The sequence below is a fragment of the Lates calcarifer genome, linkage group LG3 (assembly GCF_001640805.2).
Source record: "Lates calcarifer isolate ASB-BC8 linkage group LG3, TLL_Latcal_v3, whole genome shotgun sequence".
NCBI classification, from domain to species: domain Eukaryota; kingdom Metazoa; phylum Chordata; class Actinopteri; family Centropomidae; genus Lates; species Lates calcarifer.
Window position 1 is genome coordinate 3,841,780 of NC_066835.1, and position 17,935 is coordinate 3,859,714.

At 39.5% G+C, this 17,935-nt stretch overlaps 1 protein-coding gene across 1 annotated transcript in view; it reads left to right on the plus strand.

Moving 5' to 3' along the window:
- Positions 1-17,935, plus strand: part of fam135b (family with sequence similarity 135 member B) — a 40,181-nt gene that overhangs the window by 12,198 nt on the left and 10,048 nt on the right. Inside the window, exons 4-10 of the mRNA XM_018701292.2 lie at positions 5,861-6,000; positions 9,678-9,748; positions 10,790-10,963; positions 12,385-12,511; positions 15,828-15,987; positions 16,677-16,726; positions 17,424-17,579. Coding sequence (XP_018556808.1) covers positions 5,861-6,000; positions 9,678-9,748; positions 10,790-10,963; positions 12,385-12,511; positions 15,828-15,987; positions 16,677-16,726; positions 17,424-17,579 — 878 coding nt within the window. The remainder of the gene's footprint in view (positions 1-5,860; positions 6,001-9,677; positions 9,749-10,789; positions 10,964-12,384; positions 12,512-15,827; positions 15,988-16,676; positions 16,727-17,423; positions 17,580-17,935) is intronic.

Consider the following 17,935-nt stretch of genomic DNA (forward strand, 5'->3'; position numbering starts at 1 on the left):
CCATAGAGCCTAAGGTTGTTAATTTTGGCCTTGCAGTTGTGGAGCTATAACTAATAGATATCAGGTGAAAATGCCACGAAATACCTAGGACTTAAAACTTAAATGTTCTGGCCTTAACAATTTCCTTTTAAAGTAATTTCATCAGTGGTTTGAGTTAATCTTGAGTTAATCAAGAATGCTATAGATAACCAGAAACCAACTAGGTAAAGGGTAATAAAAGCAGGACTTTATTCATGCACTGTGTGTTTTACATCTTTTAATTTCTAATACAATTACCTACAGATGGTTTCTATCATAAAAGATTCCTTACACCTTGTCCTCTTTTGTATTCATAGGTTGTGACACAGTGTTTCTGAACCTACCCAAGCATTAAAATCTCTGGCAATGCAGGAAGCCGTTTCACTGGCAATACTGATTCACAGTAATAATGGCTATTTTTAGCCTGTCATGACTGGAGCACCATGTGTGTATGTGTGTCTGTGTGTGCACACGGATGGTCTGATGTAACTGCATGTGTGAGGACCACTTCTTGACAGTTCAGCCCACTGTGCCTGCGAGGACACTTTGAATTGTGAGAACATTTACTTCCTGAGTATAATTAAATCTCATTTTTGGGTTATGTAAAGACCAGGACTTTATTTCTGGGCATGTAGTGTCTATGGTTAAGGTAAAAGCCATGTGGGTAATAATGTATCAGTTTCCATGTTCTCACAGATCAGAGCCAGAATCTGTGTGTGTAGTTGTGTGGTGGGAAGAATGTGGCTTATTGTGAAGGCAATCTATCTCAGTCTGAGACTGTGACAGTGTGTCATATTCAGTAAAACACAGTGACAGGACTACCAGCAGGGAAGATTCACCTCATTATGGATGGAGAGAAATCCTAAATAGCCAAAAATATTCATAGATTGTAATGGAAATGATAAAAATAGCAGTTCAGTAGTCTTGCTCTCAATAGTCTATTTTTAGGGTGTTAAATCCTGGAGGTGCAGTTTTACATGATGTCAGGTGAAGAACAGAAGGTAGAGCAATGTCCAGCTGGAGGAGGCTTCAGCATGAAACAAGAAGCGTACTGTGCAATGCCTCAGTCCAGGTGTGTATAAATACAGACAAATCAGTTTCAGTTAAGGATGCACTCGGTTGATTTATTAGTAATTTTATCTGGTTTTTAAAATCAAACCTGTGATGTCAAAGAAACTGACCCTCAGTGAGTCTGCAATACATGCAAACATCCAGTATGAAAAGATATTAATACTATTTATTTATTTACTTCATACTGCTGAAGGAAAATCTTTCTGTCCAAATCTATTGAAATCAGTAACATGTAGATGCATTGAAGTGGCTATTATCAATAATATAATACCAATGGATCACATGACTACTTGTATATGACAGGGGTCACTCATAGTGACAACTGCTGTATTTTAGCATCAGCTCATTGTTTTGACCATTCATTCTCACTGGTTTCATCTGCACTGTTTTGAGACACAGGAGATAGCAGTTAGCAACAAGAAGTTTATGGAGACCAAGATGGGGCTAAACCGATGGTGACTATTGGCCTTTTATTCAATGGGTTTCCAAAAACACCTAACATGCTATACTCTATATGGCACCCCATGCAATAACTAGAGATGCTGTGCTACAGTTCAGGGCTTTTGTTTTCATCAAATCATTTCCAAGTTTAAAAAACCAAAGCCAAAAATACATCTTAAATAAGTTAGGTTTGGAGGTGTTGGTTAGCTTATTTTTTCACACTGGACAAAGCAAGGCTATCTGTTTCCCTTTGCTTCCAGTCTTTATGTTAAGCTAGAGCTCCAAACATAAGCTTGATATGGATCTTCTAATTTGATGCACAGATAGAAGGCAAGCCAATAAGCCTACAACTATTGCATAAATAAATAGTTCACCATTGCATTATATGCATTGCGTATATGCATGTGTTAAATATTTATTTCTAGTTATAGTTATTCCTCTAGTCTATTTCCTGCAGATATTGCAATCCTATATTGCTGTGTATTAACTCTATGAACAAGGTCACATATTCAATAACTGCTCTAAAGAACTGCAGCCTATATATATTCCATTGACTGCAATCCTATATTTTACTAGGCATATGTGGCAAATAAGGAACACTGCAGCAATGTACATTACAGCGAGGATCATATCCATATTGTAATTGGAAGGCTGCAGCCCTCCCCTCCCCTCCACTTTGCAGCTCCTTCCACAAGGTCATGTATTAAGCCTGTACACCTCACAGGCTGAATCCTGAGCATAAATGCACCAGCCAGCACTCCATCCAGCGATAGGCAATGCATTCATCATATACAGACACAGGAAATAATCCCTTACCGTGTTCTCTGTGAAAGTGTATGCTTGACATTTCAATTGTCTGTGCCCTTCAGACAAATGAATTGCGTGTGAAGGATCGTGCCACACTCTCAACCGAAGCATTTAATGACTGTGATTCACGCACAATAACATGATGATTTTCAAGTCATCATGTAAACTGGGAGAACTGGATTGCTGTTTACGGTTAGCCCTACTGGGTGGACTAAGATACTCCCTCATATTAGTATCATGAAGAGCCGTTCTGCGTTGAGAGTTTTGTGTGTTTTACTGATAGGGAGTGACTGGCACGCACACACACACACACAGACACACACACACACACACACTCACACATAGCAGATGTAGAGCACCAGAGGCTGAAAGCAGATTATTTCCAGCACAGACTCACTGTGGCTAAAGCTTAAGGGAATTTCAGCAGGTTTTAATGTGCAGGATGTGATAATGTCCCAACACCTGTGAGAACTGCAGTATACCAAAATGTCAGAGGAGTAGGGGTTTGATGTGTTTCTGTTGCTCTAACTCACTATAAACATGAAAACAGTTAAATCTATAGTAAACACATTTATATAAAATACTATTGAACATTTCAAGTTTTATCTAAGCATTAGCATACTTTGTTGTCAGGTAAATTAGGTAAACATTTTTTTTGCAAATTGTAGTTTATTCAGACATTTAAAAAGACCACTTCTGCCAGGAAAAGAAAAAAGATAGATGAAATCTGGGAAGATTCTCAGTCATCTAGGTCATGATATATCTAGAGGTGCAAAGTCACAAGCAACTGGACTTGCTTTAAATTCTTGAAATTGTTCTGCTGGAAAGTTCTCTCTAAAGCAAGGGTTATAATAAAAAATGACATATAAGTCATGTTTATTTTATTAAGTCAAAATCATGAAATACTAAGGTATGAGTTAGTAAGTCTTATCTTTTGACCTGTCTAATATTTTTGACACACAATCATATGACTTTGGCTCTAATTTAACAGGTACTATGTTAGGCTATATTAGGCTATTCATTTTTATTTAACTGGCAGATATGGGTTTCAATTCCTAGTAATAAAATGCACCTTTTTTTAATTCATTGCACTCAGTGGTTTTGCTGTTGCTGTAGTCCTGCTTAGTCTGGTGTGAGATGTAGCTTGTGGTGACTAAATATTAGCAAACTTTAGACATACATAGATTCAGACTGAGGTTGCTGTGTTACTCTTTGCTAATTGTACCACTTGTGGCCACAGTGGCAAACGCTTAAAGCCTGGCTTTCATTCAAACAAGGAAAAACATACTGTGATATTAGGCAGTTCTGTGAGGACAGTGTTGGGTACGTCTTACAATGTACAGCATAATGAAATCAATGCAATGCAAACATAATCTACAGGCTCAGTCATAACTCTTAACGTTGAAATATTTACAAAAACAGTACTTGTGCATTGCTGTTTTATTGGATTGCATTACATAACATTGTACAGGTGCTGCTCTCTTTTTTTGGCTTCCCCCCTTGAATGCAAATGGCTATCAATGTCAAAGCAGAGATCTTAGCAAAGCAGCTTTGTCATCGAGTCTTATCACTTCTCCCCTGGTACATAGTGTAATGATTGATCAATCCGGTAAAACAAATTGGCATTCAAAGGAAGTACAGCACTGTATGTGTGAGTGTGTGAGAATAGCAAGGGCGACTGCAGCAGCTACAGTTAATTGATTTTGTGACTTTGGCCCCACCGAAGGGCCACCCAGCACAGGAGAGAGGGCATGGAAGCCCCCGGGGGAATCTTGACTCCCTCACGGGTCAAACACACACAGAATCATTTATGATAATTCCTCTGAACAGTCTAGAGTCTTTAATCCACCTAACTTTTCTTTAGACAGAGGGCAGAAACCCAGATGAAGACAAGAAGCACGTCAAAAACAAAAAATCAAAGCCATATTTGTCTGACTGTGAGGAGAGAGTGGTAACGCAGAGCCACAGCTCCTTCCACATACAGTATATTCCCAGAGGGATTACACCGTCTCTGTCACACATCCACCAAGTCTTTGACAACAGTCATGCTCCCACACATCCACACATCCCGTCATCCTGGCTGGGGCTGCTTGATGCTGCAAGTAGTGACAGCATTATCAGGAAGAGGCCTGCAGAGAGGGGGAGAGTAGGAATGAGATAGAAAAGAGCACAGCCTCAGCAGGGGATTTCAAAGACCTCTCACGGCTCCCAGCTGGACAGCAACTCTGCCTCAGTGACTGCAGTCCTGCCAGGGAGAATGCGTCAGTAGCAAAGAGTAAACATCGTGCATAAAGAAGCTGGAACATGGTGAAAATCGAAACACAAGGGGACTCATTTATCAATTCTCGGTACACATAGTCCAGTGCAAAGATGATGATGCACACATCCAATTTATCAACTTTAGGAACACTCCTGACCATGTATACCAAAAAAGCCCTTGCTACAATAGCTTCCTCCATTTTGGACACTCTGTCCCTTTAGAGGTCAGCACTGACAATACGGCTTGCTGTGGTACTGGTGAATCAAAGCTCACCAAAGCTGAACTCAGTGCACTCTCAACTCCAATGAGTGAATCCACTAACTGATGATTCAGTTTAAATGAACTGATATCACCACACAATGTTGGTATTTGGATGTGACCGCACCTTTAGAAGAGAAGATCGTTAAGACTCTCATGTTTCAACGTTAATATGAAGCTACAACCAGCAGATGTTATCTTAGCTTAGCATGAATACTGAAAGCAGAGGAAACAGCTAGTCTGGCTTTATTTAAAGGGAACAAGCAGCAACTTTAAAGCTAACTAACACCCATATTCTATTTTGTTTGATCTATATCAGAAAGTAATGTAAAAATGAGTAAAGTAAATTAGATATTGAAAAATCTGCACTGATGTTTGCAGCTAACTCCCATGAAGAAGATAAACAAAATGCTCCCAACATATTTCCCAAACTGCAGAACTATTTCTTAAAGGCTACTGGGACTTTAAAACAGACATGGTTGACCATATGTCATTTTTAATTTGTTCTATGCATGCTATGGCATTTAGATAGCTCATTTAATGTTCCCAGGTCTATTATTGGCCTTAATCATACCTACTGAATTTAAAACTTGGACAAATGCAAAGCTAGACTTGAGAGTGTAGGGGCATGGGGCATAAATTGGAGGAAACATGACCTATTGCTGTTACACACACATATGTAAAACTACTGTTAAACATATTTTCTTCTGGATCTGGAGAAATAGTCTCAAATCTGTGTCTACATCTGAATATACATAAGATCCCTCACAAATCCCAGTAAGCATTTGCAAATGTCAAGTCAGATATTCACAAGACTTCCACTTTTTCAAATGAGTACATCTGAATGCAAATATCAGGTGATGAAAATGAAAGGCCTAGATTTATTTTTGGCTCTTATTACATATTCATATTCATGTTCATATTCTACTGCAGTTCGGTCAATCAGTGATACTACAGGAGCATTGAGCTGATGGTTATTGTTCATGCTGTTGTGTCCCACATCAGGAGAATGCAGCTTCAGCTCTGCGGGGGTTTACGACGGCACCGTGTTCAGCCGGATATTTCAGATCCTTTACAGAAATGAGGAGATCGCTGTGAATGACTGTATGATCTTCAAAGTCCACCTGCTACTGGACGGAGAAAGGGTGAGTCATGCTGGTGACATTTTCTGCACACACACACACACACACACACACACGCATACACTTCCTGTTGAAGCAGAGAAGAAAAAGAGAGATTAGGGAATACCATTTGGTTGCTTGCATTTTATTAGTAGCCTGGCTGTAAAATGCATGACAGATAATTATAGTGAAAACAGCTGTATAACAATTTTGTTCTATAGCTGCAGCTTGAATTTTTACAACATATTAAATGGTCATTAATTATTGCATTTTATCTTCCTCTGTTCCCTCCAACACACACGTCCCCATTCCCACCATGTGACACAAACAATACTGTCTTCTCATTACATAGAGATTTAAACAGCAGTTCACATAACTGTGTAGTGAAGAAGTAATATCAATATGCTGAATAAGGAAAGAGAAATACTGTTCTGTCATGCTGTCTGTAGACTGTTACTGACTTGCTAAATCTGATGCTGTATGTTTATCAGTGTTTCACACCTACCTAGAAAACCTGGTGATAAAATCAGTGGCTTTTTTGGTCATAGGGTTTAATGTTAATGTGCTAACTTCAAATGTATTGGCAACATATCTACACGCTTGATGCTTGAGTGATCTAAAGCAGTGGTCCCCAAACTTCTTAGCCATGCTAGCAGGTAGCACTAGAGATGACAGCTGAGGGAAATGCATCTCAACACCAACTGATACCATACATTGTTATCATGCTATGTAGCATAAGTTAGCAGGCCAGAAGACAGTGAACATGGTAAATATTACACCAGCTGCTAGCATTGTCATAGTGAGCAGTTTCACACACAAATGTTAGATTTTCTGTTTGTTACAAAAAAACATTTTGAGTCTCTGAGACATATGAATCTACTGCCGGCAATGTGAGCATTGTAGCTGAGGTGGCACCATTTAGTATTATGCCTGTGGGGTTCTGAATTGGTAACAACCAATGCAGCACAGGCAGCGTATGACCCCAGTTTTTTACTGTTATATGAATGCAACTTTAATCTTGCTGCTTGAACCTATTAAAATGAAGCTATCAGTGAAGGGTCTATGTACACACAGGCTGTCACAGATTTTCTTATGTTTATGTGCTGTGAGCAGTTCAACCAAGGACTCTTTAAAAGAAAGGAAACTGATTAGAGGAAAAAAAAATCAAATAGTAAAATCCATGTTTTTTCCCCCTGTTCTTTATCCCGTTAATCATGTTGCACCCCCTCAGATTTATCCTTCAAGCCTCTGGAGGAGGGTCAGATCCCCAGACTGGGAACAATTGATTGTTGTGCTTCACAGACACAACATAGCCCCTTCCTCAGCAAAGTGCAGAAACTGTAGCAAATACAGGCACAAACAAAATGATGATCAGTTGGTTTCATTCCACTTTCAGCCAGCAGCCACTTTCCTTCTAAGCAGTTCTCAACAGTAACAGGACCTGTCTGTGGTCTAGGTTCTCACCCTTCTCTGGGGGGGGGCTACTTGCAAGATTTTTTTTAAACCAGAGATATCAGGTTTCGAAAAAAGACATACAGGGTTCTGCAGAATGGCATAGTTATTTCCTCTGTGTTAACCATTATAGACTCAGAATCATTGTGAGCATTACTGAGTTCAACAACGTGTCTCTCGGTATTAATGTGCTTTAATTGACAGACAAATGCAAATTGTCTGTGCCCCAGACTGCCCATGTTCAGCTCAAATGATCAGGCGTGTAAACCTGTCAGACAGCTATTGACATACTGTCTTTTCCGGTTTAACTGTGAGCATGACCCCGAAAATCCACTCTGCTTGTTTTTTTTGTTTTTTTTTTCTGTTGGGAGCCACCAAACCTCAAATTGATCAGCGGTGACAGCAATGAGACACGTCCCGAGGCTGGGATGTGAGGAGGTTAAGATGGCCCCTCTCAAAGCTAATCATCCATGTGATAGCCATAGCTCACACACTGACATCACCCTGCACCATCATCTGCTCTCTGACATATGTCTACAGTACAGACGCCGACATTACTGTGGAGGGATCCCTGCTTCAGTCAGAACGTGGATATTCTGTCTTGTCGTGGCTCCTAATTTTAGACGTTCATGTGAGGTATGGAGACAGAGGAGCTTAAAGGCATATCAGATTCCAACTGTAAGCTCTCCCGAAGGCTCCCTGCTCATTAACCTTCCGGAGGTTATCTGCTGCTGACAACTACAGATAGCACAGACAAAAATAGCCCCTCATTTCCCCTGTGTAGACTATGTATGTATGCTTAATCAATCAGAACATCAATATTGGGCAGAACTTCAGATCTGTATTTACTGTATGTGTGCGGCTGTGTATGTGTGTGTGTTTGTGTTTTGGTTTAACGTTAGAAAAAAGAGAGGAAGAACTGTGTATAACCTTTATTATAACCAGCAATTCTGCATCTTAATCTTCAAAAGACTCCATTACATCCACTGTCGGCACCACCTTTGTTTGCTCATACCTTTTATTTTTCCACTTTGTTGTTCAAATTTGAATAGGCACTCTGTACTGGCATACGCCACAATATTCTATGGCACTCTGAATATGAGAGTAATTTGATTCTGTTCAGTTCACACTGGATTAAAAGAAACACAGGAATACAGTTTGTAGCCCACACAGAGAACATAAACACTTCATTAAAAAGAACTTTGAAGTGACTAAATCAGAATTGCAAACAAGGCTGGTCACAGTAGGTTGCATTGCAAACAGCACTATTCATCCACACACAACTGTATATATAGTCACCATATTGTTGTTGATTACTTCCATCTCATTGATTTCATGTTTGAAATGCTGATGAGTGACAAATACAACCATATAGGACCACAGTACCACTGTGTGGATATTTGAATGTTGTTGTGATTTTTTTTAAATTTAATTTTTTAATAGTCACAGTAGAAGCATTATTCTACCAATGGCAGTGTCAGGTTGCTGGTTGGTTGGTTGACCACATTGGCCTAGATTTAAACAGCTTAACAAATGTTGAATGGATTGCTGTGAAATTGCAACAAATCCCTAGATGATGAATTCTAGTGACAATCTTTTATTTTAAGTTCAGCTGTGTGCTTACCAGCAAGTGTTAGCACACATGCTAAACTATGATGGCAAACATAGCAAGTGAATATTACCTGCAAAACATCAGCTGTACTTCAGCAGGATGTGCACTTAAGCCTCAAAAAGTAGATTTTCATCTACTTGTTTTCATGCACTTTTTTAACTTGCACATAAAAAAACCTGAGTGGAAACACTGGAACTTTGGAAAAAAAAAAAACTCAAAATATGACAAAAAGCTTTTTATGCTTGGATGAGGTGGTTCACTGAAGCTTCAGCTCCACTCAAGAGACTAACAGTAGTGGCAGAGAAAAACATCAGATCTGTGTGGAGTGATGAGCTGACTGTAAGCCTCCTTTAAATTAATATGTGAAACAAACAGAAATGCCATATTTCCATCATCTTTGGACTGACTTTTATAGACTTCATCTTACTTGTGTTCACCCAAATGGAGAATTAGCACCACCAACTGTTTGTCTTCATGTGCCCAGCTTTTAATATTCACACAGTAGTTGTGGATGGAAGTGTGCATTCATTTGCTTCAACAGTCTGCTTCCATTTCATTATTTTCTCTACCCCCTCCATGTCGCCTATTCCCTGTATTGTTCATGCATTAACAACACTACTGTTCCAATGTTTTGCAGGTGGAGGAAGCCTTGAGTGAGGTGGACTTTCAGTTGAAGCTGGACCTTCACTTCACTGACAATGAACAACAGTAGGTTTTTTTTCTTTTTAGCAGTTTTGGAGTTTTGGAAATGTGTTCCTGTGTGTCTGTGTGTATGTATGTGTTTGAGAGAGAATACTAGAGTTTCCAGTGCAAACTAGGCATGAATAAGGCCTATTATGTTCTTTGGCTCATAGCCATCTCTTTAAGCACCTGATCACAACTTCTGTGCTGGCAATACATGATTACAGTGATTTGTTTGTTTGCTTGGAACAAATGAAAGGAGAAATGAGTACTTTGCATTAGCATACACTGCAAAAGTTTTGTTGAAGCTCTGCTATTGTATCAGCCAGCAGCTGTGCATTTGCTGCAAGTATAGTTAGTGTTTGTGTGTTCAAACATTCAAGTCTCCGTTTTTGTCATACCTGTGTGATTATAGTACTTGAACAGTACTACAGAGGACTGAATTAGGGAGCACCTTCACTATATCATAGCATAGGCACTGGTTGCTTTTACTCTGAGTCTGTATGACTGTAGAATATCTTCAAGGTCTCCATTACCATTCCAGTCAGGACACAGACTTTTTCTCAGACTCTTTCTGAGCGGCAAGGACAATAAACATGTCCTTAATGATGACATCAACACACACACACACATTCCCAGACATTTTTTAATAAAGCTGGCAAAAGGCAAAGACATTTGTCAGTGATAGCTCCCACTCTCTACACAAAGAGCTGCATGCACCCTTTAGTATCAAGGCACATACTCTCCAGGCTCAGAAGTAATATATGCTAACAGTTCTTTTTATTATCTGCAATAAAATCACTTAATTAAGTTTTGCATCAGTACTTAAACACTATAATAAAATCTCAGTCTGTCAGTCTGTTTCTTCTAAATTTGTGTTTACCTGTTGTCACTCTTTGCAAATTTATAATTTATTGCTTGATTTTATTCTGACCATTGATCAGATGTGTCTGTGTTTAACTGAAATAAGCACCAAAGATGAGGGAAACAGTAAGAACATATATTTTACATATTTGCCATTTATGTGCTAATGTCTCTCATCTATCTGTCTCTCCTTCCATTTCTTAGGCTGGCAGAGATAGCAACTGTCCCGTTGATCAGCAGTCGTACCCTCAGCCTCCACTTCCACCCGCGGAGAGGCCTCCACCACCACGTCCCTGTCATGTTTGACTACTTCCACCTGTCCGTCATTTCTGTCTCCATACATGCCTCACTGGTTGCCTTACATCAGCCGCTAATCAGGTAGAGTTAAGATGGGCTTTACAGTTATTTGCATTTGACTAGATTTGGAATTCACAAAAGGCACAAACTCTGATGTGATATAAGCCTTGGGACCCAATTGACTGTTCAATAAGTCTTGCTCTTGCTATGACTGACAAGCTTTTCAGTCCTCTACCCAACGTAATGTTTACAACAGAAGCCAATTTACCAATCGCAATTCTTGATCATTTCTGCAAAAATGGGTTCATGATTTCAGACAGAGGTAGACAAAATCAGGCTTCTTGTTCTGATCGCGACCATTAATTTATCAGCTGTTAGCTAGTTAATTAAGCTTAGCTCCAAGTTGCTTAAAAACAATCTATGGCTGAATTATTAATGTTTCAAAATGAGAATCTTGGCTACATTTCTCTGCTAAAAGTCTGAGGCTAAAGCCATGTGTCCTGGGCAAAAGTATCATCACCAGTTGATGATTCATGTAGAAGACATGGAAATGAAGAAAGAGCATACTTGTTTTTATTTTCAAACACAATGTATTTATTTCTAACTTCACAAGAAAAAAGGCAACTTTGCTGGATTATAAATCTCTCCCTTTCCAACAAAGAGCAGACAAGACCTAAAACTGAGATAGCATCCATACCCATCTTCTGCACGGTGGATAAATTATACAGTGGATGTACTAATCTTGAACAGTTTCCTGTTATATCACAAACAGATGTAGTTTAGTCAGTATATGATGCATTCAAAGTAATGCTTGGTATGCAGGTTGTAAGTTAGTTAGCCAAACATGCTAGGCAGCACAAGTTACTATTTAGTACATTCCTTACAGTTAAGCTCTAGTGTTTGTGGTTTTTGAAAAGCTTACAAAGATACCACTCTTTAAGTACAGAATATTGCTCTTACTACAGCACCATGGACACCACTTTGGCATGTAGAGAAAGCAAAAGCTTAACAGGCCTGCTGTGCCAAGCTACGATTGCTAAATTGAGATTGGACTATCATTTGGGGAAAAGGTTGAGCAATTAGAGAATATGCCTTTATTGTTGGTTGTTTAATTGTAAAACCGTTTAGACCGAAGAGATTTAGGGGTTTGGATGAAAACTGCAGTATAGTTTCATGAATATCAGGAACAGAGAGGAACTCAAGATATTGAACTGTTGGTGCAGCTTGTTGCTTCCTGTATTTGTTCTGCCAGTCGCAATTAAGAGTGTATCAGTTAGCTGCTTTAATGGATCGTTTTCCAAACACTTATCTGATGAATTCAGCTGTCAATATCATAAACTCAGTCTTTAGCCATGCATTACATAGATTACCACAGCACTTGAGTGATTGGAACAGTAGCAACCCCCATTTCTCAACTTATCTGTTCTCCTTCACACACACACACACACACACACAAACACTAATGTTTGTCCCTGCATGTGTCCTCCCTGTTCTCTCTCCAGCTTTGCACGTACAGGGAAGGGCTCCTGGCTGGGAAAGGGCTCGCCAGAGAGCACAAGCGACCCATCTGCCATGTCTGTAGAGAACCTTGTGTTCGGAGCTGGCTACTGCAAGCCTGTCATATCTGAGGTATGTTAACCTTTAGCTGTTCAGCAGTGTTTACATAGAAAGTCACAGAGAGTCAAGCCATTTGTTCACAACGCTTAAAAACATCTCAAAATGAGCGAGGCGTTGTCCCCATTCAGCCGTTTGTTCCTTTTTTTAAAGCAAGCAGCTAAATGCCAAACGATGACGTAAACGTGATCTCTGTTTAGAGGCCGATGGATTTAGCTGTGATTTGTTTTGGCATGTCATCCAGAAGCAACAGGATTCAGCCCAAGAGCTCAGCAGAGAGTCATTTTGGTCTGGATTACAGATCCTGGACCTGTCTGTCCCTCAGAATCATCATTTTTTTGGGCTCCATGGAGTCTTGGAGGCTTAAAGACCAGTGGCCAACACAGAGATTATTACTGTGCTGCACCATGGCTTTTCAGAATATCTGATTAACCCACCTGCCCAGGCATGTAGACTCCAGGTTTAGCATCTGGAAGTGATAGCAGCTCTCACTGGAAATGATGGTGTAGTCTTGTCAACTCACTCTCATGCCTCTGTGCTCATTTACACTGCAGAATTACACGATGACAGAAATGATAATCCAGTTACTGTTATCATAATTATTAATCAGGATTATAGATGTTTGACTTTACAAGAATTTTGTTATTTTATTGGACTGTTATCACCTTATAATACAGTTATATGTTTTTCAGTGCAGTGTTTCTCAAATGGCAGCAGGTGCAAAATGTTGCCGCTCTTATTGTGAACAGTGAACAAATTTAGTCATTTCAGGTGGCTGCTGAGACAAACTTGTTCTATATATAGTTTTATATTTCACAATTTCTATTTGTGATTAGGTTTTAAATTCCTCTCTGCGGAAATCAGGTGTATCTGTGCTACTGATTCCACACAATATAAATTTCTAAGAGTATACAGCTTGTGCTATATATTAATCTTCACTGTGTATTTATCTGTGTTTAACACTTCAAACTGGAAAAAAGTTGTAAGTGTGCCCTGGTGGTAAGTCTCTGCAATGAAAAGGAACAGTATGTATATATAGTTTATACTACTAACTGCTAAAACAGTATATTAATCCTTTGAAGATTAGTATGTAGTATATACTGTATAGAATTACTATACAGATTAGTATGTATATATAATCTGTTATCTGGACTGTTATTACATGTCACTTTGCATGTCATTTTTTCAGTCAATAGTCAGTATTCATTTATAGGATTTTCCTCACCTAACCAAGTAACTGGGTCTTGCTGTAGCCATTATCTTTAATCACATCATGCCTTATCTGTAGTCTTCGTTGGCCAATTATACCTACTGTATGTACAGTTGTAAAGCTGTGGGTTCCATTTTTTCCACCCTTTTATAACGCAGATCTCTCCGTTCCCTGTGGACGTCACAGTCTACACAGTAAATCTTAATGAGCGCCCCAGTTGCCCCCTTCCCTCCTCCCCTTGGTTTTTACTCCCACCCCTGGCTGGGCACTTTAATAAGCTCTGCGTTTAGCCAAGCAGGGGGGTTTCGTTTGATCACAGTAATGAGTTCTGCTCACAAGCGCCACGTACCACATAGCTGCAGGTGAAATCTGCACACAACGCCGCCTCCTCCTTCACCTTTATTTATTTAGAGCTTTTTACCTGCGGCTACGTTTCGTTTTCAGCACTTTCCTCCTTAATGCTGCGCCTTGTCCTCCAAGTGTTATGAAAAAAAAGAATTACATGTTGTAGATTTCCATTGATATCAGCTGTTACATCTCAAAAGGAGAGAAAAAAGTTCCCTCAGTGGTATAAAAGGATATTTTGAGAGGAAAATGATGCTGTTAGAAGTAAGACCTGAAAATGTTTGGAGTCTTTGGTGGAAGTAAAACTGTGTTTTGAGGATAACAACTCAGAAATCACACCAGAATAAAGCTCTCCTTCACCAATATGAACTGTCTTTGTCTTGATGCTTAGCACAACAACACGCTGTGATGTTGAACTTAAAAAAAAAAAAAGCTTCCACAGCAACAGACAAAGGCAGATATTCTCATGTCAGGTGAGTTAGAACTGGGGCGCATCCCAAAGCATTGTCAGCACAGAGAGAAACTATATGGCTTTAAGGATAATGACTAGTTCATACAGAAAAATAGATATTTTTCTTTGCCCTTCACTCACAGACTGATCCTGGCAGGCCTCTATAAAGCTAAAGCAAATTATGAAAGTAAACATACAGATGTTCCTTCCTGGTTTGGGTATACTGCGCTGCTGCAATTACAGAGCACACACAGGTATGATGATAGGGCCGGAGACTTGAGTTGCTTGGGGCAAATTACAGTACATCCCCAGATACTCGGCCGTTGCGTGCCTTTCAAAGCTCTGAGCCCCGCTGGCGCTGCCAAAACATCCCAGCCATGGGAAGAACTCTAGGGGGACCAGAAATTTGCAGGTCAAGGACCAGCGGACGAGGGCAACCGGTGGTCACATTCAAACCTGACTGGCTCCAAATCATGACGGCTGATGTGTACAATGATAGCTGTTCTAGCGCAGGGCCATTATCTCTTCAGAGAGATCAATGAGAGACATGATTAAAGCATTAAGACTGGGATGATTTGTAGCTTTGTGAGCAGAGACTTGTCTTGCACTCAACACTTCCTGTAAATTGCAATGGTGAAATACAGTTAATATCTCTACTACACTGTTAGAGAGCCATCTACTGGAAACATGGTCCATATTACAGCTCGTATTAGGTAATTCACTCAAAAGCAGGGGAGATTGTGCTTGAACTCCAGAAGCTATTCTTATTTTCTCCCTTGTTATTTGCTGCTCCCTCATCAATCTTCTTGGCACCTTCAGCTCTGTATCTCACAAATAATTTTTAAATGTTTCAGCATGTGATCTTAACACAGCAAATAGATCTTCATTTTCTCTGCTCACTATTTCATATACTCTGTTTCAATTTTTTCTTGTTTATCTAGCCATAAAAAACTGTCACGCTGTGGATTCTGGGTCAACCTCCTATGCTTGTGAAATTTTAAATGGTCATAACAGGGATGCGTTACATCCTCTTGTGCTACATACATGTATTGATCTGCTTTTACAGCTCACAGCAAGCTGTGTTTAGGGCCCATTTGTTGCTAACGTCCTTTTTGATCTTCCAAGTAATTATCACAACTTTGCAGACCCAGAAACGAGCTCCCCTTAAAACACAAGGTCATAGATGAGCCTGCACAACTGTTGCAGTGGAGGCTATAAAGTTCAAGTATGTGTCCATGTCCGTTATTAAGGAAGGACATTTTTCTGAGAGGTGACTACTGACCTACATAGCAGCTGACATTTCCTCTGGGTCCTCTTCTCTGCAGGGGAGCTTTTATGTGCCCAGTGAGAACTGCCTACAGAGAGCTCATACATGGCACCGAAGGCTCTGTCGCCTCCTGTTGGTGGCTCACAGAGGCCTGCACACCTACTACACCGCACTGATGAAGGAAATCCCACAGCTCCAGCAGACTCCACTGGACTCAGGTGAGTATATTCAAAGCTCTGTTTTCATTTTTGCTCTCTGGTCCTTAAAATATCTGGAAAAGTCTTCAAATAAATGATTGAAATTTAAAATCTATCAATTGAAACAGGTAAAAGTTCTGCATTCAACAGTTTACTAGCAGTCTGTACAAGTACAGAAGTTTTATCAACAGAATCAGCAGAAAATGAAAAGTAGAAGCACTCATTACCTCTGACACAGTCATGTGTGAGCAATATTTTACTGTTGTTATTAGTTTAGGTGAAACTGATTTGGATCATATACTGTTAATTAGTGTAAATCTGTATCATAGTTTATGAGCTTATCATATGTTTTGGGTGAAAACTGTAAAATCTAAAATGTAACTGTTAACTGTGCAGTAAAAAGTATGATGTTTGCCTCTGAAATGTAGTGGAGCAGAATTGTATGACCTTTAACAATTAATTAGATTAACTTAATCCTCATCATTTATTTTATAGTTTCAGTCTTTACTTCCTAAGGGATCATCTTACAGCTCCGTGTTGTTATTCAAGATTTTAAATTAAATCTTATGTTTGGTCCTAATTAGTACTGCAAAGATTCAAATATATTGCTTTGTGTCATTACATTTGTAGTTACACTGTTTTCTGGCTTAGTACACACAGTGTAATGAAATCCCTTGCACTAAGCTCTACAAATAACCTTCTTTCAACAGAGGTGCTGCCTGTAGAGGAAACTCTAAATCAGCTCACAATAGAATTACAGGTATGTTACAGCCATGTCAAAGACATTTTTATATTGCCTTGTGATGGACAATAAAGTTTTTCTAAGCTAATTTGGATATTATTGTTATAGTTACATTGTTTTTGATTTTTTATTGTGTTTTGATGATGTTTATTTTTTAAATGCCATGTATGTAAATTTGTATAATTATATATGCAAAATTGCAAGGCAGAGCATGGCTTGTCATGTCTGACAGTTTGTTCATTTTTGCTGTACTCACCGGTACAAGCACAATTTGCATATTTTAGAAAATAAATCAAGTGCTTTCATCCTCTTTCTCACAGCAATCTAAATAAATGAAGAACTGCACTGTTGGACAGCGGATGTTACTTTAGATGGTGCTAAACATTGTCTTTGTGAAGTGATGAAGGGGATCATTAAGCCATTAGATAATTATAGCTTTTAAATGTTGATGTATTTGTGGATTTGATATGATGGAGCAGCTGCTATCACATAGAGACAAGCATGTGTTGATTGATTTACACATTTAACAGTAGTTTCCTACAACAATCCAAAGACCTGCAAGTCAGGAAGATTGCAGACGCTCTATTGTTGGTAGGTATAAATATGTTAGCAAGAAAACCAAGGATCCTAGAATAGAATAATGTGAGATGTATTTTGGGCAGTCTTTGACAGCTACTGCATTGAGTTTGATAATATACTTTTCTGTTCCCGTCAGCTGCAGGAGGGCCATGAGAAGGTAGCAGAGCAGATCAGCCGGGATGTGAGCCAGCTCTGCTCCCAGCTGGCTGCTCTGTGGAGCCGCTTCCTGGAGGCCGCTGTGCTCAACCCCCACATCCTCTCCTATCTGGCCCAGGAGCACCACACGCTCAGGGTGAGAATCACACTCCATCAAAGACAGGCTTATACAATGCTCAAACGTCATCATTTACTCGTCTTCCCTGAGCCACGGTCTCCGTATTAGAAGGCAGTGGTGATGATTTGTTTAATATTAGCCATTTCCGTCCTCTCCACCCACACTAAAATACAAAAATACTACAGAACAATCAAAATGGTTTCATAACCATTGACATTCTTAGCACTGTAAGTATCTCCTTAAGGCACGTTGTGAACAATTTTCTAAAAGGTCTAGCAAGCTATTGAATAAAATTTTCTTTCACCACACTGAAATGGTCTCTCTGAGCAGACATATAAAGTAAAATAACATTACAACCAGTTGTGATTAGGAAG